The sequence below is a fragment of the Lontra canadensis genome, unplaced genomic scaffold, assembly GCF_010015895.1.
Source record: "Lontra canadensis isolate GAN:19392208 unplaced genomic scaffold, GSC_riverotter_1.0 scaffold28, whole genome shotgun sequence".
NCBI lineage: Eukaryota > Metazoa > Chordata > Mammalia > Carnivora > Mustelidae > Lontra > Lontra canadensis.
The window spans coordinates 20659720-20681491 of record NW_022631022.1 but is presented as its reverse complement, the minus strand read 5'-3'; the positions used below and the strand labels follow the sequence as shown (position 1 = coordinate 20681491).

At 35.4% G+C, this 21772-nt stretch overlaps 1 protein-coding gene across 3 annotated transcripts in view; it reads right to left on the bottom strand.

Moving 5' to 3' along the window:
* Positions 1–21772, bottom strand: part of SCAPER (S-phase cyclin A associated protein in the ER) — a 460910-nt gene that overhangs the window by 333740 nt on the left and 105398 nt on the right. For 2 of the 3 annotated variants that reach the window (XM_032865126.1, XM_032865128.1), the window contains 6 exons: positions 21086–21348; positions 17370–17603; positions 12247–12417; positions 984–1059; positions 645–762; positions 260–371 (listed from right to left, as the gene is read on the bottom strand). In XM_032865126.1, the coding sequence (XP_032721017.1) occupies positions 260–371; positions 645–762; positions 984–1059; positions 12247–12417; positions 17370–17603; positions 21086–21348 (974 nt within the window). The remainder of the gene's footprint in view (positions 1–259; positions 372–644; positions 763–983; positions 1060–12246; positions 12418–17369; positions 17604–21085; positions 21349–21772) is intronic. The other variant, XM_032865127.1, reaches the window with a different exon arrangement.

Sequence of the window (21772 nt, the reverse complement as noted above, 5' to 3'; positions counted from 1 at the left end):
TGGCAAAAGACAAAAGCACAGCTTAATAACCCATGCCAACTCTGCAAACATCAAAATTACTAGCGGGTTTAGAAATGTCAACTTTTTTCTTTTTTGCAGGCAACCTTCTGTAATTCAACAAGTAGAAATGCTTTGGTTTCCTAGAAAATTTAATTATTTTTATAGTTCTGCTAGCTTCTCTTAGACAAAAAATAGTCAAGTTAAAAATCAGCCCATCAATTTAAGGCTATCAGAATTTTCTAAATATTTAAAAACTCACCCTTTCTAATAATTTCTGCAACTTTAATGTTTTCTCTTCACGTAACTTTTCCCTTAGCTGCTGTGCTTTCATTTGTTTTTCTTCATGTTTCTTCTTAGATTCTGCAATTGTTCTATTAATACAAACAAATGGAAAGAAGACACAAATGTTTACATAATAAAGCCAAAAATATTTTCTTTAGTCTTCAACATTCCTAAAGCAAATATAAAAAGTATACAAAAGTAATTCTGGTCTAACATTTCAGGAAAACGTTGTCACTTTTCAATGAATCTGTAACTATCCTGAGTAATGTGCCTTATAATGTTGATTAGCAACTCTATTTAATAATCAAGAGTAGCTATTTTCCCTTCTGTGAAACATTTCAAATTAATTTTCAAAGCCCAACCTTTTACGAGAGGGTGAGGAAAGTTTTTCATGCATGTGAATTCCGTGGCCTGGAGGTCTAGCAGGTTCCTCCTCTACAATATCCCCCCATGATGTATTTTGGCGCCAAGTTTCACGAGCTGCCCAAAGAAAACAAAACCACTGTAACTATTTAACCACACAGTTTTGTAAAACCAACATCTGAGAACAGAATTTTAAAAGGCATAAGCGTTCCCACACCAAATTACTTATTTTATACATAAACTCCCATTTAGTAAGATAATCTACTTTAAATCCCTCTAGCTACACACACAATGTGCATACACACACACACACACACACACACACACACACAAAATACCTTCATAATCTGCAAGGACATCATTCCAGTCCATTGACAAACCACAGAAAGATACACTCCCACTGCCCATGCTGGCCTAAAATGTAATAAGGAAAAGTGAAAAAGAAATACTTGAACATAATTATAACCTTAAAAAATGAACTGCAAATGTAATTTTCCTAATACATTTAACAAATAGTTCAAAACCAGAAAAAGGTTATATACCTCTTTTAGTTATACTAATCACCAAGTTAAAATATTATAGTCTATACGTTTTAAGAGGAAGATAAACCTACTTTTCTTTAACAGCAGAAACAAATCAAGTAAATTTCAAAGAAACATATTGGCCTCATATTATTACCACGTAACTCTGCCATATTCATAATACACATGAGAAGAGCTCAAGATTATTTTCTGGGTATTAAAACTTAATAGAAAAACATTTGAAACATTTATAGTTACGTCCATTCTGTAAAAAGTCCCTTTTAGCAACATATATATCCTGAGGGCTTAGTGACAGCAAGGCATTATCATTTGCCTTTTATTAGTGGAAAAGAAAAAAGTAAAATACCTAGATTCAGAGGAGTCAAGATGGTGGAGAAGTAGCAGGCTGAGACTATTTCAGGTAGCAGGAGATCAGCTAGATAGCTTATCTAAAGATTGCAAACACCTACAAATCCAACAGGAGATCAAAGAGAAGAAGAAGAGCAATTCTAGAAACAGAAAATCAACCACTTTCTGAAAGGTAGGACTGGCGGAGAAGTGAATCCAAAGCGACTGGAAGATAGACCGTGGGGGGAGGGGCCGGCACCGGCAAGCGGCAGAACAACGGAGCACAAAATCAGGACTTTTAAAAGTCTGTTCCGCTGAGGGACATCGCTCCAGAGGCTTAACCGGGTTGAATCCCACGCGGGGTCAGCATGGCCTCGGGTCCCGCAGGGTCACAGAAGGATCGGGGGTGTCTGAGTGTCGCAGAGCTTACAGGTATTAGAACGGGGAAGCCGGCTACAGAGACAGAGCCGAGGAGTGAGCTCTAAGCTCGGGGTTACCTTGAACTGGCGCAGGCTCGGTCAGCTCGGAGCGCGGCTGGAGGCCAGGGTGACAGGAATAATTGGGCGCTATTCTCTGAGGGCGCACTGAGGAGTGGGGCCCCGGGCTCTCGGCTCCTCCGGGCCGGAGACCGGGAGGCCTCCATCTTCATTCCCGTCCTCGGGAACTCTACGGAAAGCGCTCAGGGAACAAAAGCTCCCGAAAGCAAACCCGAGCGGATTACTCAGCCCGACCCCTGGGAAGGGCAGTGCAACTCCGCCTGGGGCAAAGACACTTGAGAATCACTACAACAGGCCCCTCCCCCAGAAGATCAACAAGAAACCCAGCGAGGACCAAGTTCAGCAGAATTCCAGAGGAGGAGAAAGCAAAGCACAGAACTCACGGCTTTCTCCCCATGATTGTTTAGCCGTGCAGTTAATGTATTTTTTTTTCTTTTTCAATTTTTTTTCTCTTCTTCTGCTAAATTTTTTAAACTTTTACCCTTTTCTTTTTTAACGTTTTTAACTAGTTTATCTAATATATATATATTTTTTTTTCCTTTTTATATTTTTTCTTTATTGGTTTTCTTTTTCTAATTGTTTCTTATTTTTTTTTTCTTTCTGAACCTTTTTATCCCCTTTCTCCCCCCTCACGATTTGGGATCTCTTCTGATTTGGCTAAACCATATTTTCCTGGGGTTGTTGCCACCCTTTTAGTATTTTACTTGCTCCTTCATATACTCTTACCTGGACAAAATGACAAGGCAGAAAAATTCACCACAAAAAAAAGAACAAGAGGCAGTACCAAAGGCTAGGGACCTAATCAATACAGACATTGGTAATATGTCAGATCTAGAGTACAGAATGACGATTCTCAAGGTTCTAGCCGGGCTCGAAAAAGTCATGGAAGATATTAGAGAAACCCTCTCGGGAGATATAAAAGCCCTTTCTGGAGAAATAAAAGAACTAAAATCTAACCAAGTTGAAATCAAAAAAGCTATTAAGGAGGTGCAATAAAAAATGGAGGCTCTCACTGCTAGGATAAATGAGGCAGAAGAAAGAATTAGCGATATAGAAGACCAAATGACAGAGAATAAAGAAGCTGAGCAAAAGAGGGACAAACAGCTACTGGACCACGAGGGGAGAATTCGAGAGATAAGTGACACCATAAGACGAAACAACATTAGGATAATTGGGATTCCAGAAGAAGAAGAAAGAGAGAGGGGAGCAGAAGGTATATTGGAGAGAATTATTGGAGAGAATTTCCCCAATATGGCAAAGGGAACAAGCATCAAAATCCAGGAGGTTCAGAGAACCCCCCTCAAAATCAATAAGAATAGGTCCACACCCTGTCACCTAATAGTCAAATTTACAAGTCTTAGTGACAAAGAGAAAATCCTGAAAGCAGCCCGGGAAAAGAAGTCTGTAACATACAATGGTAAAAATATTAGATTGGCAGCAGACTTATCCACAGAGACCTGGCAGGCCTGAAAGAGCTGGCATGATATATTCAGAGCACTAAACGAGAAAAACATGCAGCCAAGAATACTATATCCAGCTAGGCTATCACTGAAAATAGAAGGAGAGATTAAAAGCTTCCGGGACAAACAAAAACTGAAAGAATTTGCAAACACCAAACCAGCTCTACAGGAAATATTGAAAGGGGTCCTCTAAGCAAAGAGAGACCCTAAAAGTAGTAGATCAGAAAGGAACAGAGACAATATACAATAACAATCACCTTACAGGCAATACAATGGCACTAAATTCATATCTCTCAATAGTTACCCTGAATGTTAATGGGCTAAATGCCCCATTCAAAAGACACAGGGTATCAGAATGGGTAAAAAAAACAAAACCCATCTATATGTTGCCTACAAGAAACTCATTTTAAACCCGAAGACACCTCCAGATTTAAAGTGAGGGAGTGGAAAAGAATTTACCATGCTAATGGACATCAGAAGAAAGCAGGAGTGGCAATCCTTATATCAGATCAATTAGAGTTTAAGCCAAAGACTATAATAAGAGATGAGGAAGGACACTATATCATACTCAAAGGATCTGTCCAACAAGAAGATCTAACGATTTTAAATATCTATACCCCTAACGTGGGAGCAGCCAACTATATAAACCAATTAATAACAAAATCAAAGAAACACATCAACAATAATACAATAATAGTAGGGGACTTTAACACTCCTCTCACTGAAATGGGCAGATCATCCAAGCAAAAGATCAACAAGGAAATAAAGGCCTTAAATGACACACTGGACCAGATGGACATCACAGATCTATTCAGAACATTTCATCCCAAAGCAACAGAATATACATTCTTCTCTAGTGCACATGGAACATTCTCCAGTCCTAGATCAGGTCTCAACCGGTATCAAAAGATTGGGATCATTCCCTGCATATTTTCAGACCACAATGCTCTGAAGCTAGAACTCAGTCACAAGAGGAAATTTGGAAAGAAGCCAAATACATGGAGACTAAACAGCATCCTTCTAAAGAATGAATGGGTCAACCAGGAAATTAAAGAAGAATTGAAAAAATTCACGGAAACAAATGATAATGAAAACACAACAATTCAAAATCTGTGGGACACAACAAAGGCAGTCCTGAGAGGAAAATATATAGCAGTACAAGTCTTTCTCAAGAAACAAGAAAGGTCTCAGGTACACAACCCAACCCTACACCTAAAGGAGCTGGAGAAAGAAGAAGAAAGAAACCCTAAACCCAGCAGGAGAAGAGAAATCATAAAGATCAGAGCAGAAATCAATGACATAGAAACCAAAAAAACAATAGAACAAATCAACGAAACTAGGAGCTGGTTCTTTGAAAGAATTAGTAAGATTGATAAACCCCTGGCCAGACTTATCAAAAAGAAAAGAGAAAGGACTCAAATCAATAAAATCATGAATGAAAGAGGAGAGATCACAACTAACACCAAAGAAATACAGACAATTATAAGAACATACTATGAGCAACTCTGCACCAACAAATTTGACAATCTGGAAGAAATGGATGCATTCCTAGAGACATATAAACTACCACAACTGAACCAGTAAGAAATAGAAAGCCTGAAGAGACCCATAACCAGTAAGGAGATTGAAACAGTCATCAAAAATCTCCAAACAAACAAAAGCCCATGGCCAGACGGCTTCCCCGGGGGGAATTCTACCAAACAGTTAAAGAAGAACTAATTCCTATTCTCCTGAAACTGTTCCAAAAAATAGAAATGGAAGGAAAACTTCCAAACTCATTTTATGAGGCCAGCATCACCTTGATCCCCAAACCAGACAAGGATCCCATCAAAAAAGAGAACTACAGATCAATATCCTTGATGAACACAGATGCAAAAATTCTCACCAAAATAGTAGCCAATAGGATTCAACAGTACATTAAAAGGATTATTCACCACGACCAAGTGGGATTTATTCCAGGGCTGCAAGGTTGGTTCAACATCCGCAAATCAATCAATGTGATACAACACATTAATAAAAGAAAGAACAAGAACCATATGATACTCTCCATAGATGCTGAAAAAGCATTTGACAAAGTACAGCATCCCTTCCTGATCAAAACTCTTCAAAGTGTAGGGATAGAGGGCACATACCTCAATATTATCAAAGCCATCTATGAAAAACCCACCGCAAATATCATTCTCAATGGAGAAAAACTGAAAGCTTTTCCGCTAAGGTCAGGAACAGGGCAGGGATGTCCGTTATCACCACTGCTATTCAACATAGTACTAGAAGTCCTAGCCTCAGCAATCAGACAACAAAAGGAAATTAAAGGCATCCAAATCGGCAAAGAAGAAGTCAAACGATCACTCTTCGCAGATGATATGATACTATATGTGGAAAACCCAAAAGACTCCACTCCAAAACTGCTGGAACTGGTACAGGAATTCAGTAAAGTGTCAGGATATAAAATCAATGCACAGAAATCAGTTGCATTTCTCTACACCAACAACAAGACAGAAGAAAGAGAAATTAAGGAGTCAATCCCATTTACAACTGCACCCAAAACTATAAGCTACCTAGGAATAAACCTAAGCAAAGAGACTAAGAATCTATACACAGAAAACTATAACATACTCATGAAAGAAATTGAGGAAGACACAAAGAAATGGAAAAATGTTCCATGCTCTTGGATTGGAAGAATAAATATTGTGAAAATGTCTATGCTACCTAAAGCAATCTACACATGTAATGCAATTCCTATCAAAGTACCATCCATTTTTTTCAAAGAAATGGAACAAATAATCCTAAAATTTATATGGAACCAGAAAAGACCTCGAATAGCCAAAGGAATATTGAAAAAGAAAGCCAAAGTTGGTGGCATCACGATTCCGGACTTCAGGCTCTATTACAAAGCTGTCATCATCAAGACAGCATGGTACTGGCACAAAAACAGACACATAGATCAATGGAACAGAATACAGAGTTCAGAAATAGACCCTCAACTCTATGGTCAACTAATCTTCGACAAAGCAGGAAAGAATGTCCAATGGAAAAAAGACAGCCTCTTCAATAAATGGTGTTGGGAAAATTGGACAGCCACATGCAGAAAAATGAAATTGGATCATTTCCTTACACCACACACGAAAATAGACTCAAAATGGATGAAGGACCCCAATGTGAGAAAGGAATCCATCAACATCCTTGAGGAGAACACAGGCAGCAACCTCTTCGACCTCAGCCGCAGCAACATCTTCCTAGGAACATCGCCAAAGGCAAGGGAAGCAAGGGCAAAAATGAACTATTGGGATTTTATCAAGATCAAAAGCTTTTGCACAGCAAAGGAAACAGTTCACAAAACCAAAAGACAACTGACAGAATGGGAGAAGATATTTGCAAATGACATATCAGATAAAGGGCTAGTGTCCACAACCTATAAAGAACTTAGCAAACTCAACACCCAAAGAACAAATAATCCAATCAAGAAATGGGCAGAAGACATGAACAGACATTTCTGCAAAGAAGACATCCAGATGGCCAACAGACACATGAAAAAGTGCTCCGTATCTCTCGGCATCAGGGAAATACAAATCAAAACCACAATGAGATATCACCTCACACCAGTCAGAATGGCTAAAATTAACAAGTCCGGAAATGACAGATGCTGGCGAGGATGCGGAGAAAGGGGAACCCTCCTACACTGTTGGTGGGAATGCAAGCTGGTGCAACCACTCTGGAAAACAGCATGGAGGTTCCTCAAAAAGTTGAAAATAGAGCTACCCTATGACCCAGCAATTGCACTGCTGGGTATTTACCCTAAAGATACAAACGTAGTGATCCGAAGGGGCACGTGCACCCGAATGTTTATAGCAGCAATGTCTACAATAGCCAAACTATGGAAAGAACCTAGATGTCCATCAACAGACGAATGGATAAAGAAGAGGTGGTATATATACACAATGGAATACTATGCAGCCATCAAAAGAAATGAAATCTTGCCATTTGTGATGACGTGGATGGAACTAGAGGGTATCATGCTTAGCGAAATAAGCCAATCGGAGAAAGACAACTATCATATGATCTCCCTGATATGAGGGAGAGGAGATGCAACATGGGGGGTTAAGGGGGTAGGAGAGGAGTAAATGAAACAAGATGGGATTGGGAGGGAGACAAACCATAAGTGACTCTTAATCTCACAAAACAAACTGGAGGGTTGATGGGGGGAGGGGGATTGGGAGGGGGTGGGGTTATGGACATTGGGGAGGGTATGTGCTATGATGAGTGCTGTGAATTGTGTAAACCTGGCGATTCACAGACCTGTACCCCTGGGGATAAAAATATATTATATGTTTATAAGAAATAAAATTTAAAAAAAACCTTAGATTCTATGTCAATCTCTGCAATTAAAATCTGATTAATGTTCTTACTTTTTTGAAGATTCAATTAATCGATCGGTAAAATGAGAATAACAACTTCCAGTTTATCAACGAAATTATGTATAAAAACACTTTATAATGGTAAAAGTGCTAAAGAAGGATTTCCTATTGTTTTTGTAACAAGTGTAAGTCCTTCTGGCCCTATGAATTTTATTTCTAAATGTAATTTTTTGAACAATTATGTTAAAAATTCTAAAAGGTCACAGAAAGAACCCAAGGTGGCAGTGAAGTAGGAGGACCCCAGGCTCATCTTGTCCCGGGAACACAACGAGGTAACTATCAAATCATCCCCCAGATATCATCCTGAAGACTGACAGGACAAACTCTACCACTAAAGGGAGAGAAGAGGTCACAATGAAGAAGACTGGAAGTACAGAGACATGATTTAGGGGAGGAAATGGATCAGATTGCTGATACTGCAAAGGAGAGAGCGCACTGTTCGCAGGGAAGAGCAAGAGAGAGAGACACAAGCACAAAGGGGCATGCACAAAGAGAACTTTCCCCAAAGCTTTTGGTTTGGAAAATGAGAGGGGCTGAATTTTGTGTGTTCTTGCAACCAGCAGGGCTTAAAGATTTGGAGTTTTAAAAGCCAGCAGGCTTAGCTAGGATGGAGCCCAGAGGGCACAGCCCTGCTCCTGGAGAGAAGACAGGCGAAAAACCAGGGGCAGACAGTGTGGAAATAGTGGGGCACACCTGGGGCACACAGTGGGAGATTATTCACTATTCTAAGAGCATTTCCTTGAGGTGCAGCACAGTGTTCACTGAGATGCCTCTGTGGGAACAAAAGAGCTAGAAAGAGCCATTTCTCTTCCCTAGCCCTTAGCATAAACACAGAGCCATCTGAGGGAAGAAGTTCCGCACCAACGCTGCCTGCCTAATTTGCTTACGTCATGCCCTACACTCCTGCACTCTGGCAGAACTGCACTTCTTGGTCAAGCTTGCCTCAGTCCCAGAATGGTAGGCGCCTCCCCGCAGAAGATCAGCATAAACTCCTGCCCAGATCACAGACCCTGAACAGAGTTCTGCAAGGCCTCCGTTCAGAGAGTTGGTGTCAGGTCTCAATTCACAAACACACCAGAGCACATCTAGTTAAAACTCACCACATTCAGCCCAGGGATTAAACAGTGTCCCCAGAAGGCATGGAGAGCCTCTGCAGACAACTGGCCTGAAGGATAAAGCAGCCAAAACACAACAGCAGAGCACATACATACCAAAGATATTCCATGAAGTGCCAGACCTGAGGCACTACATGACCTCTTCCTCAGAAAGCCATTACTTTCAGGAGATATAACTGGCTTTTTTTTAACACAGGGAAGAAGGCAGAGACTTAGACAAAGTGCCAAGACAAAGAAATGTATCCCAAATGAAAGAACAAGATAAAGCCATGGCCAGAGAGCTAAGCAAAACAGATATAAGTAACATGCCTGATGGAGAATTTAAAGCAACAATCATAAGAATATGCACTGGCCTTAAGAAAAGAAGACACCAGTGAGACTCTTATGTCAGAGATAAAAGACAATAAGAGATGAAGAATTAATAAATGAGGTTGAAAACAGGCTTGATGCAATGAACAGCAGGCTAGAAGAAGCAGAGAAACATATTAGTGACCTCAAAGATAAAATAATGGACAATAACGAAGCCAAAGAAAAGAGAAAAAAGAATTATGCAACACAAGAATAGATTTAGGAACTCAGTGACTCCATTAAATGTAAAAACATCTGTTTTATAGGAGTTCCAGAAGAAGAAGAGAGGGGGGAAAGGAGCAGAAAATTATTTCAAGAAATAATGGCAGAAAAGTTCCCTAATCTGGGGAAGGAAATGGACATCCAAATATAGGAGGCGCAGAGAACTCCAATCAGAATCAACAAAAGCAGGCCAACACCAAGAAATACTGTAATTCAATTTGCAAAATAATGTGATAAAGAAAAAAATCTTAAAAGCAACAAGAAAAAAAAAGTCCTTAACTTACAAGGGAAAACCCATAAGGCTAGCTGGAGACTTCTCAACAGACACCTAGCAAGCCAGAAGTCAGTGGCATGCTACAGTCAACGTACTAAATGGAAAAAATCTGCAGCCAAGAATACTCTACCCAACAAGGCTATAATTTAGAAGCAGAGATAGAGTTTCTCAGACAAATGAAAACTAAATGAGTTCATAACTTCTAAACCAGCCCTGCAAGAATTATTAAAGGGGACTCTTCCAGGGTAAAGGAGAGATCCAAAGTGATAAAGACAAGAAACAACTGTAAAATGCAATAAATACGTATCTATCAATAATTATTTTAAATGTAAATGGACCAAACACTCTAGTCAAAATAAACAGGGTGTCAGAATGGGTTAAAAAACAAGAGCCATCTCTATGCTGCCTACAAGAGACTCATTTTAGACCTAAAGACACTGGCAGATTCAAAGTGAGGGGATGGAAAAACATTTGTCACACAATACTTATATCAGACAAACCAGACCTTTTGCTTGTATCGTTTTTATCTTTTTTCGGTATCAGGGTAGTTAGTACTGGCCTCATGGAATGATTCTGAATGTGTTCCCTCTATTCCATTATTTATAAGATATTGACAAAGATTGTCATTTTTTTTTTTTAAATGTTTGGTAGAATTCACCCATGAAACCATGTGGTCTTGGGCTTTTCTCTGCTCAGAGATTTCGGATTCCCAATTCAACTTTCATTCTTGTTATTGGTGTACGAAGACTTCCTACTTTCTGGATTCAAGATTCATGATTCAATCTTAGTAACTTGTATGTTTTTAGGAATTATCTATTTGTTTTTTTCCTAAGTTATCTGATTTGTTAGTATCTAATTGTTTATAGTAATCTCTTACGATCTCATCTGTTGTATTATTTTCTCCTCCATTTCTCATTTTGGTTTTTGACTCAAAATTTTTTTTTCTTAGTTATATAGTTAAAGCACTGCCAACTTTGTTTCTTTTGGTGGGGAGGAACTGATCATGACTTTCAATGTTATGTTATTATTTATTCTGGTCTCTATTTTATTTATTTCTGATTCTTCTTTACTTCCCTCCTCTACTAAATTTCAGCTAAGTTTCTTCTTTTCTGCTTCCCTGAGGTATAATGTTGAGTTGTTTACTTCAACTATTTTTCTTAATAGAAGTATTTAAAGCATAAATTTTACTGTAATGCCTGCTTTTGCTATATCCCATAGGTTTGACAAATAGTGTTTTCTTCTTCTTTTGTTTTGAGACTTATTTTGATTTGCTATCTCATTTCTTATTTGGCCCATTACTTGTGTAGTAGTGTGTTGTTTAATATTTACATTGTGGATTTTCCCACTTTTATTTTGGTCTTTAGTTTTGTACCACTGTGGATAGAAAATATACTTGGTATGATCTCAGTCTCCTTAAATTAGTAGTATTTGTTATGTCTCTTTTTATATTATTTAGCCAGGGGATTCTTCAGTGTGTACTTAAAGAAAAATGTGTATTGAATTTTTCTTGGATGGAATCTTTTATATATATCCTTTAGAGCATGTGTTCTGCAGTATGCTTCAAGTAAAAAATGTTCTTGTTAGGAAAAAAAATACCTTTAACTGAGGGGAGACATTTAAAGTATATCAAAGGTAGAGGGGGATGAAACAGGTGATGGGGATTAAGAGTACACTTATCATGATGAGCAATGAGTAATGTTGAGAATTGCTGAATCACTATACTGTATACCTCACACTAATAGAATACTATATGTTAACTACAGTGGAATTTTAAAAAAAACTTAAAAAAATTAAAAATAGAGCGTCGCTATGACCCTGCAATTTCACTACTGGGTATTTACCCCAAAGATACAGATGTAGTGAAAAGAAGGGCCATCTGTACCCCAATGTTTATAGCAGCAATGGCCACGGTCGCCAAACTGTGGAAAGAACCAAGATGCCCTTCAACGGACGAATGGATAAGGAAGATGTGGTCCATATACACCAAGGAGTATTATGCCTCCATCAGAAAGGATGAATAACCAACTTTTGTATCAACATGGATGGGACTGGAAGAGATTATGCTGAGTGAAATAATTCAAGCAGAGAGAGTCAATTATCATACAGTTTCACTTATTTGTGGAGCATAACAAATAACATGGAGGACATGGGGAGATGGAGAGAAGGGAGTTGAGGGAAATTGGAAGGGGAGATGAACCATGAGAGACTATGGACTCTGAAAAACAATCTGAGGGTTTTGAAGGGGCGGGGGATGGGAGGTTGGGGGAGCCAGGTGGCGGGTATTATGAAGGGCGCGTAGTTCATGGAGCACTGGGTGTGGTGCATAAACAATGAATTCTGTTACGCTGAAAAGAAATAAATAAAAAACATAAATAAATAAATTAAAAAAATAAAAGCTCACAGAAAAATCACTGTCGTTGTCAGTTTCAATATTAATATCATTGTTTTCTTCTGCTTCAATTTCTCTGGTTAACTGTTCCTCTTCAGCAATAGCACTAGCAATGGCTTCTTCATTGGCCTTTTCTAGACGATCTGCTAGCTCTTCCTTTTTAGCAAGAACTTCTGCCATGGACTGTAAAGTTAAAAAAAAACAAAAGAATTATCAGTTGAGTATAAAGTTAAGTAATCATTCTTTCTTTATTTTCTAATGACACATTCAACAATATACAAAAAGTAGCATTGATCTGGAATTATAAAATGTGGGGTTCAGTATAGGTTCAACCAATTGCTACCTGTGTGACTTGGAAGCTTCTTAACACGAAAAGCATATTTCATATTCCACAAAATCGTACAATAATCCATGACTTACCTTCTTTATCAGACCGCTATGTATGAGAAACTGTGAACTTATACAAATGACAGATATTATTAATTTCAAAGTATGAATCTAGTTTGAATGCCAAAATTCAAAACATTTGTAGATCAAATATCTTTAAAACAAAAGAAAAATATATAAAGGGAACACAGAAAGATTTTATTCTGTAATGGTGATGTTACTTTCTGAACATGTATATGTAACTTAAAAATACACATTAGAAAAAAGTATAAATAACATGCAACTAAATCATTAATAAATTCATATGATAAGCTAAAAATGTGTACTATATACTCTGAATTAAACAATGAAATAATAAACAGTTATGACTAATAAGCCAACAAAGGAGATAAAAATGGAATTATCAAACATAATTAATCCAAAAGAAGAGAGATAGAGAAGAAAAGGGGGGTGAAAAAGAGGTGCGTCATAGAGAAAACAAATCATACGATAGTATATTTAAAGGAACCATATCAATAATCAATAGAGTGGAATAGTTTAAACACCTCAATTAATAGAGATTATCAAATGGGATAAGCAAGATCCAAACATATGCTGCCCAAAAGAAACTTAACTGAAATAGCAGAATATAAACAGATTACCAGTTAAAGTGCTACAATGCTAACACTAATCAAAAGAGAACTGAAGTATTAATACCAGACTTCAGAGCAAAAATATCAGGAGGGATAAAAAAAGGTCATTTCATAACGATAAAAGGTTTAATTCATCAAAAAGACAAAACAAACATAACCATTTATGGACTTAATAACAGAGATTCAAAATACATGAAGCAGAAATGGACTGAACTACAAAAGTAAATAAACTTAATGTGAATGTAAACTGTGGAAAAAGCCAAGATGTCCTTCAACAGACAAATGGATAAAAAAGATATGGTTCATATATACAATGGAATATTACTCAGTCAGCAGAAAGGATGAATACCCAACTTCTGATCAACATGGACGGGACTAGAGGAGATTATGCTGAGTGAAATAAGTCAAGCAGAGAGAGTCAATTATCATACAGTTTCACTTAACTTGTGGATCATAAGGAATAACATGGAGGACATTAGGAGAAGGAAAGGAAAAGTGAATTAGGGCAAATGCAGAGCGGGAGATGAAGCATGAGAGACTATGGAGTCTAAGAAACAAACTGAGGGTTTTGGCGGGGTGGAGGGATAGGTGAGCCTGGTAGTGGGTATTAAAGAGGGTACAAATTGCATGGAGCACTGGGTGTGGTGGAAAAACAATGAATCTTGGAATACTGAAAAAATTAAATTAAAAAAAAAAAACTTAATGGGAATATAAAAAGGTGCTACCAGTTTGGAAAACAGTTTGATAATTCCTCAAAAAGGTGAAACATAAAGCTACCATATGAGCCAACAATTCCAAGATATTTACCCTAGATAAATGAAACCACATATCCACACAAAAACGTATATACAAATATTTAAAGCAGCATAATTTATAACAGCCAAAAAAACAGAGACAGCCCAAATGTCCTTCAAGTAATGAATGGATAACATGTGGTGTATCCATACAATGGAATATTATTTGGCCACAAAAAAGGAATGAAGGCTAAAACATCAATGAACCTTGAAAACATCATGCCCAGTGAAAGAGGCCCGTCACAAAAGACCACACATTATATTCCACTTCCATGAAATGTTCAGAACAGACAAATCTATACAGATAGAAAGCAATCTGTGGTTATCTAGGGTTGGAAGGATGGAGTGAAAGGGAGTGACCGCTAATGGGTATCAGGTTTCTTTCTGTAGTGATGAAAGTGTCCTAAAACTGATCATGGAGATTGTTGCACAACTCTGTGAATATGCTGAAAAATATCGAATTATAAAATTTAGCTGGGTAAACTGTATGCTATGTACATTTTACCTCAATAAAGTTGTATTAAAAAAAAGAAACAGTTTCGCAGTTATATTCAGAGATTTCAGTATCTTTTTCTCAACTGATAGAATATGTATTGAAAACTGGCATGGATCTAAGAGACCTGAACAATACTCTCAACAAAACTGACCTCTAGCTATCTTTGTAGGAGAAATGAAAGCATATGTTCCAAACAAAGACAAAACAAAGACAAAAACAAAACAAAGACAAACGTTCATGGTGCCATTTTTCATAACAGAGAAACTGGACTCAAACATCTGTCCACAACTGAATGGATGGATGAACATTCCGTGTGTATGAATATACTGTGTTATACGCATACAGTAGAATACTTCTAAAGACAGTAAAAAGAATGAACTATTAGTACACACAACCACATGGATGAACCTTAAAATAATTATGCTGAGTAAAAGAAGCCAAACAAAAGATTATATTACTCTATTTACATAAAGTTTTGAAAATACCAATCACTATATGATGACAGCAGAACAGTGATGACCTGGGAAGGAAATACTGGGAAGGATAGAAAGGAGGGATTACTAAGGGAAATCTGAAAACTTTCAGAGGAAATCAGTATGTTCACTTTCTTGGTTGTAGTGATGTTTTTATAGGTATAAACACATCAAAATTTTAATAATTTATATATTTTAGATACCCGAAGTTTACTGAAAATCAATTATACTTCAGTAGAGGTATTAAAATATGCAAATGCTTGAGCCCCAACTTATAACTGAATTGGTTTAGAGTGGAGAAGGGCACTAGTATCTTTATTAATGCTTTCTCCTCCCTCCCCCACTTCTATCTACTCTCTTGATAATCTGTCCCACCAAAACACAAAAGATTGCTTCTGGGGAAAAAAATGGGGGGAAGGGAGTTTAGATGAGAGACTAATTCTTTGCATTATAAGCTTTTTCTCTATAAACCCTAGATTATTATACAAACTGACTGTTGTTAATGTGCAACAAAGACCTTACAACTTAAGAACAATTTAAAAATCCAAATATTAAAGTTGAATATATATAACTTTGCAGAAAGTTCTCACATGAGCCTATTTGCTCTCCCAATTTTATTTTCCCTACATGTACATTTCTATTTAGTCTCTGAAGACCTGAAAAGATTTTAATGTAGAAGTACAGCTTATGGGTGAAATAATGATTCAATTATTCATATACAACTTTTAGTATTTTCACACTGTGAAATTCAAATAAATATCTACATATATCACTTTTTTAATTTCCAAATTTTCATTAAAATTTCAAATTTTAGTAAATCTAAAAACATAGATCCATTGTTAGCTAGGTTTTATATTACCACATTTTTACAATAGTGGCAACAGTTGACCTTAAAGTAGAAAGGTTCTATGTCATTTTTTACCAAAATTTCTGTTAAATGAGACAACTGCAGAGTTTTACCTTTAACCAGCTACATGATGATACTTATTAAGAAAGAAAACAGTTCTCTCATCACTGCAGCAATTCTCTATAATCCCCCACTGAGAATCTAAACAAAGAGGTACATCTAGAGCAAGCCAAAGACTTATCTCTGCCAAGACAAATCAAAGAACAAAATTTTTTAAAATCTTAGTTTAATTAAAATTCCTCTAACTCTAAAAATAGATGAAGAGTTATATATAAAGCAGAGTACATAAAATATATAAATCTGATTCTTAAAATAACGAAGAGTTAATATTCTACCACAAGCTTATTTACATATGTGATCAAAATAAAACGGATGAAAGAAGAATTTTTAAATACTTTTTTAATGCTTATTTAAGTATGGGATCTTTTCCTCTTGAAATATGATTCTCACAAAATAAATAACAACATGGTATCTAGCTATGAATATAAAAAATATAAAAGTGATCAACTTCTAGCCCATACATTGTCTAGTATTTATATGGTCATAATTATATTCAACCTTTAAAAACAGTCACACTAAAAAAGCCAAGTTAAAATATAATTTGCTCTTTATTCCTTATTTTAAATTTTTAAATGTTTTTCTTATTACTATAACCCTTATTTTTCTCTTAACCCTCATCAAGTTTCATCTATATCTAATGTTATTATGTCAAAAAAATGTATAATTTGGTCTAATACCATATGTTGATAGCATCTTTCAGCATGATGAGGCCTTAAGTTTTGAAGAAAACGATAGTATACAGTGGCTATCTAAAAAATAAAATCTGAGTAAGTTTTCTCAACAACTGTTTATATGTGCCTACTTCTTTTGAAAGATAGTTTTAAACTACAATGACCCATTCTGGATTATCCTCAGGTCAAGTATCTTAATTCTAAAGTTGGAAACAGAAAGACATGAAGATAAGTAAGTAGTCACCCAAAAACATAAACTTCTAATTCCAAATCAACACATTTTAAAATTTCCACAACAGAAATGGTAAGTAAATTTCATCTTAAAGACCAACTCCAAGCAAATGATAGAAGCTAGAGAATTTTTAAAAGTGCAGTAGGCAGCATTTCCCATCCATCAGAGTGCTAGATGTTGCATGGAAGACTTTATTGTTACTGGTTTCATTTCTTAATGCCAGACTAAGGAACACTTGATCAGATCACAAACTGAATGATTTTAGCAATAGTTATTTAACTTGGACATTCCCATTTTCCTCCTCTACAAAACAAGAATCTTAACTATATTAAAAGCTTGTTATAAGAATAAAATGTTAGGCTGAAATAACATATATAAAATGCTTTATAGACTGTAAAATAATACACAACACAATTTATTATTATTACTAGGGTTTATTCCCTTTTAATATATTTACTCATAATTCTGATAAGTTGTTCTTACCAAGTTAGCAGCACTCACATTTGAAATATCTGAAGGATCCATTTCACTTTCTATCCCTGCTTTTTCTGCTGAAAACATGTCATTTGCTTGCAAAGAAGGTGTGTCAGCTTGCTGAGTAATTGAAATGCACTCTGTATCAATATGAACAGCAGGTATTTCAGAAGTTCGCACAGAACTGTCTTGTAAAGTACTACCGCCAGAGTTCTTGACATCATCCAATGTACTCACTGTGAACTAAGAAAACACATTTGCAGAATGACTCAGAGATAATAAAAAATACTCACAAACTACTCCATTCTAGAAAAACTGATTATACTAAACCTATCAACTAAAGCAGCAGTTGACTAGCCGACAGATGACCATTCAACTTTTTTGTATGTTTCAAGTTTAAAAAAAGAAAAAAAAAATTAAGCAGCCACAAATTTTATTTGCACACCTACTATGTATATAGGGCACTTTCTGAAATGCTTTATGAAATTAAGCTATATTATAATTACATTTTTTAGTAATAATTATTGATGAGTATTTTATATAGCTCACAAAGGAAATTCTAGTTGGAAGTATGATACTTTGTCTTATATTCAAATAACTAAAGATATTTTTGTGGTTTTTCCAAAGGTTGTCTGCCGAATATCAAATGAAGGCACTTTTCACCAAAATACACACTTTGAGGGCATTTTATTCAAAACATGACACTTGCTCTCTTTAAATAACATTAACAAACCTTAAAGTATCTTTCATGTAAAACCACAATGGTACACAATACCAATTCTCAGATCTAAAAGAGAAATATACCATAAAAAGTATAGTATATCGTAGCATGAAGTCTCACTACTTATGTAATTCCTATCTAGATTTCCATATCCTCCTCATTACCCTTTAGGAATATTTAACACATTAAACCATTTAAGTCAAATAAAATACTGTCTTAGGCCAAATACATATCCATTTTTTTAACTTTCCAATTTAGTAAAAAGAAACAAGTTTTTATTTTCACATTATAACAGAGTATAGAAGAATGCTGCTGTGTTTTCCAATTATATTCAGAGTAATGATCTCCAGGTAGAACTAAAATTCTAAAATTGTGAATTTAAAATCCACTAACATCACTATTTAAATAAACATTAGATAAATACTGCAGTGGCTATAAAACTCCAGTTTGATTAATTATTTATATAAATATTAAACTTTGTCAAGTCTTATAAACTACTTTAAAAATTCTATTGGTCAAAACTTAGAGTGTCTCAAAGTGTTGATTTTAATGTAAGTATTATTTAAGTTGGATCACATTGTTTATATTACTATTGACATTATCTATACATTAGTCACCATAGTTTATAATCTTCTTGGCAATATTTACATTAGCATTACTGATGTTTACAATATAGTCAACCCTGCATATTAAAAAAATTAGTATCATTTATACAACAAAATCAAAGCTAAACTATAAAGTAATGTTGAAAAATATATAAATATGCTAATTCCATTTTTAGAACAATGGGATAATGTTATCAATTAGCTTGGATACCAATAGCAATGAACTTTTTATATTGAAATATTTTAGCAATACTTTAATTACTCAAAAGCTTTATGTAAGGATTATTCCTAAAATCCCAAATCATGTAAACTTATTCATTACACAAAACCAATGTAATTATTGTATTGTTAAATTTTGTAACTAAAATTAATGTTAGCAAAAATGCTAGGTGTTAATGTTAAGTGATTTTTTTTTCTGTTGTCTTTGTTCTTACTGGTTTTCCTCATTCTCCTTTCTTTACTGGACAAAATGACAAGATGGAAAAATTCACATGAAAAGAAAGAATAGGAGGCAGTACTCACTGCCAGGGATTTAATCAATAAGGATATAAGTAAGATGTCTGAACTGAATTTAAAACAACTTTGAAGATACTAGCTGGGCTTGAAAAAGGCATAGAAGACACTAGAGAATCTCTTACTGTAGAGATAAAAGAACTAAAATCTACTCAGGATGAGATTAAAAATGCTATTACCAAGATGCAGTCCCAAGCAGAGGTCATAAAAATGAGGATGAACAAAGCTGAACTATATGTTAAGTGATTAAAAAAGATTTCTTGGGGCACCTGGATGGCTCAGAGGGTTAAGTGACTCTTGATCTTGCTTTGGTAATGATCTCAGGATCATGAAATCAAGCCCTATGTAGGGCTCTGTGCTCAGCGGGGAGTCTACCTGAGATTCTCTCTCCTTCTCTTTCTGCCCCTCCCCCGCCTCACACAGCCTCATTCTAATAAATAAATAAATCTTTAAAAAAAAAAAAAAAAAAGAACGAAAACCAAATTTGAAAAAGAGAGACTTCATCAAGTTTAACATTAAAAGGCTTCTTAAAGGTATACCCCCAAAAAAGTACTGATTATTTTCCATGTGTTTAGGACTCTGCTCCATAATGTGGGAAATTAAAAGGCAACATAAGATACTGCTCACAAGGAGCTTCCAATCTCACATGGGCATATATACATTAAGGAGTTACAGAACATCAGGAACAATGTACAAGTAAGAGCCATTATCATCATTAAGAAGAAAAACATGGAAGTTGAGTAGAATTTCCAGTAACAATATACTAGAGGTAAAGAAAAAAAACATCAAAAATCAGACACTATTCTAAACTGAGAAATATTATGACTATTTTACAACTCTTCTACTTATCCCCTGTGTCATCCATAAAGTACAATTTAAAATAAATTTAAATAAATAAAGTACATATTAAAATACAATATCTCTTGTATTTGATTTTACATAAAATTATACTAATTGAACATGAATCTTTATATAAACAACTACCTGAAAAATTCATTCCTTCATCAAATAAGTAAAATAAATTTCAAATGGACTAATAGCAGAAATACCGAGAACATCAGCTCTAAAGATCTGTATTAAATATCAGCAAATTATTCTACACTTGGATTGCAGGACATAAAAAGAGAGCAAGTCCAAAAAGATCCTTACTTTCATCATTATTTTTAATAACACTTCAAATGAAGCAGTAGGATGCCACTTAAAACAAAAAATCAACAAACTTGAGCAAATTAATATCATATGCCTCTAGATGCCCTCTCACAGCACTTTATTTCTGTCAAAAATACATAAGCTAACTTGGATAATGACCTAACTGAAAGACATTCTATAAAAAAATAAATGCAATGTATTCTTCAAAAACATTAACAGGAAAGACAAAAATAAAAACTGCCCCAGGTGAAAGATGTTTAAAAAACTACAACAAAGCTAAATACAATGTGTGATTTAGACACTGGATCATGGCTAAGGGAAAAAATTCTATAAGGAAATTACTGGGACACAAATATGAATTATAAATTAAATGAAAACACTATACAGATGCCAAATTCCCTGAATTTTACAATTAAAATGGTTAAGAGTTTCTTTATTCCTTGGAGATACATGCTATATTTAAAGGTGAATAATTATGATGTTTGCATTTTATTCTCAACTATTTAACATACAATAGGTGTTTGTGATGCATTGATACAGAGAGAAAAGAAAAAAAATGAGGTAAATTTTAATCTGTGAATCTAGGTAAAGGGTTTAGGAGGGTTCATTGTTCATTCTTGAAACTTTCCTGGAGATCTGAAATATTTCACATAAAAAGTTAAGGAGGAAAATAAGACATTCCAGCATAGACATATCCTTTATAAAAAGGCAGTAAAAGGATTTGCAGAATGTACTACCTGGGTTCTTTCAGCAAGAGGATGGTCACAAGAGTGTAAGGAGTCTTTGGACCGAAATTCTATAGTATTAGAAAGTCCATCTCCAGCAAATTCACCTTTCTGTATGCTTTCATCAGGTAAAAGATGTATATTTTCTTTATCACTGTCATCCTTTGACCTTAATGTTTCTGTTGCTACTGAAACTTTTGTCATCATTGCTGTTGATCGTGAACGAACAGGCCTTCCTCTTTGAACAGTCTCCCATCCTTCAGCATCTTTCCGTTCTATGCAATTGAGGATAGGAAATAAATCAAGATTTATTTAGATGATATTTTCAAAAATCTATAAAAGAAAAACATTTCCAATCTAATTCCCACTAAATGTAACTAATATACAAATAGGACACTAATTTCATGCAAGGCATAATGTGTGTGTGTATGTGCATGTGTAGTGTCTAATACAATTACACTGTGGGGTAGGTATAATTTTCTCTATTTTACAAATGACAAAACTGAGATTCAGATTAAGACTGCCATAAGGCCACAGAATCAGAAAGTAGTAATAAGCATTTATATAGTGTGTACCATGAGACTGACGCACTATCAACTGTGCTAACGAGGTACCTTATACAGTGTATAACATATGCTAATACTGTTCCAAGTGTTTTACACAGAATAACTCCTAATCTTCACAACAACCCTGTAATAC